This window comes from Xenopus laevis, chromosome 5S, assembly GCF_017654675.1.
Source record: "Xenopus laevis strain J_2021 chromosome 5S, Xenopus_laevis_v10.1, whole genome shotgun sequence".
Taxonomy (NCBI): Eukaryota; Metazoa; Chordata; class Amphibia; order Anura; family Pipidae; genus Xenopus; species Xenopus laevis.
In genome coordinates, this window is record NC_054380.1 from 5040622 (window position 1) to 5048640 (window position 8019).

Sequence of the window (8019 nt, forward strand, 5' to 3'; positions counted from 1 at the left end):
TAATTTGCATATGTAAATTAGGGATTGGATTCAGAAGGGCTGAATCTTCCACAAGGGATTTGTTGTTCCGATGAATCCCAAAATAGTTTTGGCGCATACGTACATTGTAAATTGTTTCTTGTAAGAGCTACAGAAATCAGTCACGTGACACTGGCTGTGCCTCTGATTTCTGTCATCAGGCTGTAAACTCATGTTGTCATCGCTCAGATTGTATGGAATAAACTATGTTTTGTTTTACAGCAGTGCTGTCCAAGAAACTGCCTAATTATACAATATGCCGCATGTTCATCGGCTGGATTATATTCAATTTTCAATGCCCTATGGCCCTCCAGTTCTTCAGTCCTATTTTGGAGGAACTGCTATTTTATTTAGAATTTAGAACAGAGATGTGCAGTAACTTGTATGTCCAATTAGTAGGATAGACACTTTGTGCTCAGAGTCCTCATTTTAATTGTGTTTATGTGCCACAGAAACCTGACTTTTGTCTATTTTTGGCACATTGTGACTATTTGACTTTGATTGCATGTTTTTAGGTCAAGGGTTTGAGTTTTGGAAGAGTATTTGCCTATTATAGCTGGTGTATAATGGTCACATTCCTCCAGTTTCATGTGATTTGTTCTGGCTGCTGATTTTCTAACTCTCTGCCACTGAACATACTCAGATTAGTGGTCTCACATAAATAAACCTCTTAACTCTGCTCTCCCCAATGGGGGGTCATATGCTCCGAGTCCCCTTGTTCATAGATGTCCCTTTGGAATTCTCACACAATCTGGAAAGCGAATGCTGTGTGATATACATCTGTAGGCCTGCAAACGGCTGCAGTGCCAGAAATGATTTGGCTGACCCACAGCACACAACTCAAGACAAGAGTGGTTATGTTGCCTTTCTGCTTTTAAGTTGGAAATGAGATCTGCAACACCAGGCATCTGAGGAGCCCTGCTGACATGGAGACCTACACCCAAAAGGCTGCTGAGCCGCTAGGAAGCAGTTGAGGAATCTTTACCACTGGCATGGAACATAAATACTGAAATACCCTCGGTTCCTTCTGAAATATTAACATTTAGAAGATTTGTCACCTTTTACTCCTGGGCATTGTTGAGATTTGTGCATAGTCGCATGGCAAATACACTGTTTGCAAGAGGATCACAAGGTCCCCAAATGATCAGTTCCTTGCCTGCTTAGTTCAAGAAACTGAAGCAGGGCTCCCTGCATACCAAATTTATAGTTCATAGGCATAGTCTGATAGTGGGATCTAAAGAGCAGCAAACTCACCTTTCAGTGCATTCTGGGGTTTGCACACCCTGCAGGATAGCTACAAGATGGAGTATACGTCATCCTTAATAGGGTTGCCCCTAGTTGTTAAGATACCAGCCAAGGCCGGAGCGTAGTCATGTGCGGTTCGGGTAAAACCCGCACCCGACCTGGCCTCCGTCCACCCGCGCCTGCCTGATCTTGACTTCTGGGTTCCTTTTATAGACCTGCACCGTCCTGCCCCACGATGATGCCACAAAAGTGGCAGAGTGAGCAGGTGTGTGGCTATAAAACCGGAAGTCGGAAGCAGGCAGTGTAAGGCAGAAGGAAGAGCCACCCGCAAATTGGGGTGCGAGGTCGGCCTGAACCTGACCAACCTGCGGCTAAACCAGCGGGTCCTGTCCCACGGGTATTGGGCCAGCCCAGACATCACTACCGGGGCGGTATAGCCAATTTAGCAGCAGTGCATTTGCCCATAAATATATAATTCCTCTCTGCCCAAAAACCCTATCCCTGCTCTCCCAAAACCTGCCTACTCACCTAAGCCAAAGTGTAGCAGCCTTTACTTGGCCAAACCAGCCCCTGGAACGTGATGATTACCCCTCCACTGAAACATCACAACCCAACTCTGTGCCGCCACCTACATCATCGGCTGGTAAGGTGGCAACTCTAATTTAGATGTTTGAGGTCTAATGATAGCCATAGACATTACAATTATGATCTTTCCTGCGACCAAAGGTGCCCGATCAAAATGTTTAAACCTGATCGACGAGCCGACCGAAATCTGAGTCTTCGGCTCGTCTCCTGCCATAAACGCACCAAAGTAAACAAAACAAAGTTTTGTGTGATACTATCTGTGCATCCATGGCTCCCTTAAAGGAGAAGTTTTTTGCAAAAGGGTTTCCTTCTCCTTTAAGTGTGAAGTACGTGGGGATATTGTCCACCTGGTTCAATCCCTTTTAAATGATTTAGCAGAAGCCAGCTCTCCTCCAATCAGCACTCCAGTTCCCAAAATGCCTTGCTTGTTCTGTAATCGACAGACCTGTGAAGAAACATGCAAGGCATTGTGGGATTTGGAGTCTTAATTTGGAGCTGGTCCATTTTTTTCAGTTGAGAAGCCAAATGGCAGGGCAGATTCTGATTTTAAGAGGAAAAAATATTTAGAATAACTGAACATTTTTATTTAATATGTATTGCTTAGAATGCCTTTTTTTTCATGTGCAAAATTTCAGGATTTTTATTATTTGAGCTGAGTAGCCCAAACACTGATTTTGGGTAGAGACACCTGGTCAGATTTGGGGAGATTAGTCGCTCGGCACCAAATCTCCTCTTCTTCTTCGGGGTGACTAATCTCCCCTTCCCACCAGCTAGAATGTAAATCGCCAGTGGGATGGCACTTGGAGCGCTTAGTTTTCCGAAGTTGTCTGAAGTTGCCTCACAAGGAATCTTTGGGCCACTTCAGAAAACGAATCGCTCTGAGCGCCATTCTCCCGGCGATTTACATTCTAGCCAGCGGGAAGGCAGTTCGGGGAGATAGTCAACATCTTTAATGGCAATATTGAGGGTGTAACTGCAGTCAGTGATAAAACATGCTGAATGTAAGATACTTATTAATACTCTTATTTCCTTCCTCCACAGACGCACATTTCTAGGCTACCTCCAGGTGCTGTCGCTGGCCAATCAGTCGCCATTGAAGGCGGGGTCTGCAGACTGGGGAACCCTAATCCAACCACACCGCTTCCCTGAACGCACTCTACTAGGAAATAGGTTTAGTTATTTCGCAAATCTTGCTGCAGTTCCGAAAACAGTTGGTTGTTCTGTTCTAGCAAAACCCAGCGATACAATAGGCACTTGTGAAAGCTAATCAGCATGCTAGCTGTAAGGCCACACCCCTTCATCGTTACACAATAATGGCTTTATTTATAATATGCGTAATTACAATAGACTGTATAACTGTCAGTGACCAGTGCAATACAACGTGAATTAACCCATTTTAATCTTTCCTTCCACTGTATATTTTAAGTTATGGATAGTTACTGCCTTTAGGGATGCACCGAACCCACTATTTTGGATTCGGCTCAACCCCCGAATCCTTCGTGAAAGATTAGGCCGAATACCGAACCAAATCCGAATCCGGGTGGGATGGCGATAACATTTTTTACTTTACCTTTTACCTTGTTTTGTGACAAAACGTCACGCAATTTCCCTCCCCGCCCCTAATTTGCATATGCAAATTAGGATTTGGTTCAGCTGGGCAGAAGGATTTGGCCGAATCGGAATCCTGGCTAAATCCAGAACCGAATCCTGGATTCCGTACATCCCTAACTGACTTATATTTCAGTTTCTTTCCCACTATTTTTACTATGCTTTATCATTTTCTCTGCAAAGATTGTCTTCTGGAGGTGTAAAATATACAATTATAAGTTGCTTTGTTTTGTGCATGGTCTGAACCCTCCAGCAGGACTTGTAGATGAGTAGAATTTTCTCTGTATTTAGTGCTTTTTAAAGGGGTGGTTCACCTTTAAATTAATTGTTAAATGACCGGTAACGTAAAAAAATATTTTTTAAAAAAAATCGTTTCTACATAAAAAAACACCAAGACCCATTTAACTTTAAATTCTTTAAATTTATGAAGAAATATCTTACCGATTCTCCGCTTGCGCTCCTCTTCTGAAACGGCGACAGGGCGAAGATCCATCGTGTGACGCACGATTTTTCCTCCTGCCTTCCTTGTAGGAGATTATTCATCTTGCTATTCAATCCTCTCCTATATATATTCCAGTCTCTTATTCCCATCAACGCGTGGTTGCTAGGGTAACCCGGGTCATAGCGACCAGATTGCTGAAATGGCGAGCTGCTTTATAAAAAAATACTCAAAAACCACAAATAATAAACAATTGTAGATTATCTCATAATATCCCTCTCTAGTCTACAACATACAAAAAGTTAATTTAAAGCTGAACAACCCCTTTAATTAGAATTGAAATAAGGTGCTTCTTGTTTTTGTGGCATTAATCGATATTATATAATTTTACCTATGAAATCAACTCTTATTATGTACTTGAATTTACATTTATATATATATATATAAATATATGACTTTGTTTATCGTAGCATGGGCTTCCAATCGAACCCTCCGTGTGGCCTACAAATATATTTGCTTGCATAGATACTTATGAGCAGTCACTTTAATTTCCCTGTATTTTAACCCGTTCACTGTTATCTTTCTGTAAGAGACAAAAGTAAGTAAAAATACTATAGTATGACGGTATAAAATATATCAAAGCTTATGTACTGTAAACTCCGTATAATCCTTCTGTTCCGTTGAAAGATATTTTCTAAAAGTCTAAATAAAGAGGACTGTTAACATATGTTATGGTTTTTCTCAAGTGCCGCGGAGTTAATAAGCTGAATTTATGTATGAACTATATAGAAACGTCTGTCAAATGATCCCCCTCAGTTGTGCCCCTGCCTTGACTGATGCTGAATACATATGGACAGATACATTAAATATGAGCTGAGAACAGGACTGGCTTTTGTGCTTGGGGGGCCCTGGGCAAAACATGAATTAGTATTTGTAAATGTATATCTGACCCCTTCCACGTGGAATAGATGTTTCTGCTATTGGAAGGGACAATCATTCTGTATATTGTAGCCAAAATATATATATATGTAGTCAAGCCTCTTTGTGTTCTGGAAATATTTAGACCTGTTTGGTGAAATACTATGGTTTATGGAAATACTAAAATGCTGTTTATTGAAGCTGCTTGGCTCTCTGTGTGCTTGAATCTTTGTCCAGACTTACATAGTTACATACTTAAAGGAGAAGAATGGAATCCTGCATTTGGGGGTGCCAAATATTAGGCACCCCCAAGTGATTGTATCGACTTACCTGAAACCCCGGGCCGGTGCTCCTATCAGCAGAAAACTGCACCTCTTTTTTTCAAGAGAAAACAACCCCAACCTTGTCAGTCTCCCCTCATAATTTAACTCTTCCCTCCCTCTAACCAGTTTAGTTGCACTTAGTCTCTGCACTCTCTCCACCTCATTTATATCCCTCTTAAAGGGCATGTAAAGGCAAAAAAATAAAATACCATTTTTACTTTCTTTAATGAAAAAGAAACCTATCTCCAATATACTTTAATTAAAAAATGTGTACCGTTTTTATAAGAAACCTGACTGTATGCAGTGAAATTGTCCCTTCATTTACTGCTGTGGATAGGAATTGTCAGACGGTCCCTAACTGCTCTGCAGGGAAACAATCATACTTATGTACAGCAGGGGGAGCCCCCGCCTTACTTCCCAGCCATGCAGAACTCAAGCAGCTTTGTTTATGATGATCCCTAAGCAGCCCAGACCACACTGAGCATGTGCACAGTCTTGGTCTTGCAAATATGTATAACAAAGTTACAAGATGGTGACCCCCTGTAGCCAACTTTGAAAGCATAAATCATTTGTTTGATTAGGCTTGTGGTGCAGTAAGTTCATGTTTATGTTTAGTATACAAAATACAGCATTTCTAACCTTATTCTATTTTACACTTTACATGCCCTTTAAGGACTGGAGTCCAAAACTGCCCCCATACTCCAGATGAGGCCTCACCAGGGACCTATAAAGAGACAGAATTATGTTTCATCCCTTGAGTTAATGTCCTTTTTTATACAAGACAGAACTTTAGAAGGAAGGAAGGATTAAATCTAGAATTGGCCTGATCGGTGACTACAGAAATGTAATGACAGCAAATCACATTCAGAAATGTTAAGACAAAATGGCAGAGATGGTGGTGAAAAATGACCACTGACGTTTACATTTTAGGCAGGAAAAACAATATTGTGCGGGGTCACCGGGAGTAAAGCCAGGTGAGATTTAGGGGCCGATTCACTAACTTCGAGTGAAGGATTCGAAGTAAAAAAATTTCGAATTTCGAAGTGTTTTTTGGGCTACTTCGACCATCGAATGGGCTACTACGACTTCGAATCGAACTATTCGAACTAAAAATCGTTCGACCATTCGATAGTCGAAGTACTGTCTCTTTAAGAAAAAACTTCGACTCCCTAGTTCGGCAGATAAAAGCTACCGAACTCAATGTTAGGAAGGTCCCCATAGGCTTTCCTAAGTTTTTTTGATCGAAGGATTATTCCTTCGATCGTTGGATTAAAATCCTTCGAATCGTTCGATCGAAGGAATAATCCTTCGATCGTTCGATCTCACTATTTGCGCTAAAATCCTTCGACTTCGATATTCGAAGTCTAAGGATTTTAATTCCCAGTCGAATATCGAGGGTTAATTAACCCTCGATATTCGACCCTTTGTGAATCGGCCCCTAAGACTTTTTCTTGCCAAAAGAACCAGTAAGGCATTTCAAGTGGCGTAACTACCGAGGAAGCAGACCCCGCAGTCGCGGGGGGTACAGGGGTACAGGGGGCTTCCTCAGTAGAATGCGCAGCCAGTTCCGACTGTGGATGGTGCTGGCCGTTAATTATACAGACCGCTGGGCATTCAACACTGTCCTTATATAACCCACTCTACACCCCCAGTCAGCATCCCGGACGCGGAAACGAACCAAACTCAGGCAGCATAATACAAACACTCCATTCATTCATTACCAGGTTAAATCGAGAACGCCGTCAAACAGACCAATCGCGCCACATGACGTCACCGAACGCTCCGATTGGATGCAATTGGACGAATTGGAGGGCGCGCAGCCGCCCCCACACAGGTTGCTAGGAAATGGCGTACGGAAATTAGAGTTAAAATGACATATCCAGACAGATATCTCACGGTGTTCAATAGAAGATTGTGGTCGTTAGCTATATTGTATATGGAATGGAACTATATTACATCAAGATTACTTGAGGTAGGAAGAAAGTTCTTCAACCCTGAAAGATTGTTTTTATTTTTATCCTACTCATGATAAAAGTTGGGATTCCCTGTCTAATGTTAATTCCCCAGTGGTGCTCTACCATTGCCTTAGAAGATAACTATAACTTGGGCTTAAAAACCCTACAGATAGAAAAGCAGAGGCTATGTTAAAGGAGAACTAAACCCTAAAACCAAAAAAACCGAAGCCACATTTTATATACAGAATGTACTTCATCGGCATCTCTAAACAAGTAAAGATCCAGGCCTTCAAAGTTATGCACTGGGGGTCACCATCTTGGATTTTGTTAGAAGTGTCCGTGGCCCAGCACATGCTCCCTGTGCTTTTGGGCAACTGTAGGGAAGGCTGTTGTACATAAAAAAAAAGTGTTCAGTGGGTATCATTTATGAATCTGCCACTATGCCATTCTACTATTGTTTCTGGGGGGTATTATACATGGAATTGCCTCTGTGCCATTCTACCATGATTTCGGGGGGCATTATACATGGAATTGCCTCTGTGCCATTCTACAATGATTTCGGGGGGTATTATACATGGAATTGTCTCTGTGCCATTCTACCATGATTTCGGGGGGCATTATACATGGAATTGCCTCTGTGCCATTCTACCATGATTTCGGGGGGCATTATACATGGAATTGCCTCTGTGCCATTCTACCATGATTTCGGGGGGCATTATACATGGAATTGCCTCTGTGCCATTCTACCATGATTTCGGGGGGTATTATACATGGAATTGCCTCTGTGCCATTCTACCATGATTTCGGGGGGTATTATACATGGAATTGCCTCTGTGCCATTCTACCATGATTTCGGGGGGTATTATACATGGAATTGTCTCTGTGCCATTCTACCATGATTTCGGGGGCATTATACATGGAATTGCCT

General features: G+C 42.1%; 1 protein-coding gene across 2 annotated transcripts in view; it reads left to right on the forward strand.

Moving 5' to 3' along the window:
• tasp1.S (taspase 1 S homeolog) overlaps positions 1 to 4622 on the forward strand; it is a 54520-nt gene extending 49898 nt beyond the window's left edge. The window contains exon 14 of one of the 2 annotated variants that reach the window (XM_041564181.1): positions 2890 to 4622. In XM_041564181.1, the coding sequence (XP_041420115.1) occupies positions 2890 to 2997 (108 nt within the window). In that variant the 3' untranslated portion in view covers positions 2998 to 4622. The remainder of the gene's footprint in view (positions 1 to 2889) is intronic. The other variant, XM_041564183.1, reaches the window with a different exon arrangement.
• The last annotated feature ends 3397 nt before the right edge of the window (positions 4623 to 8019 follow it).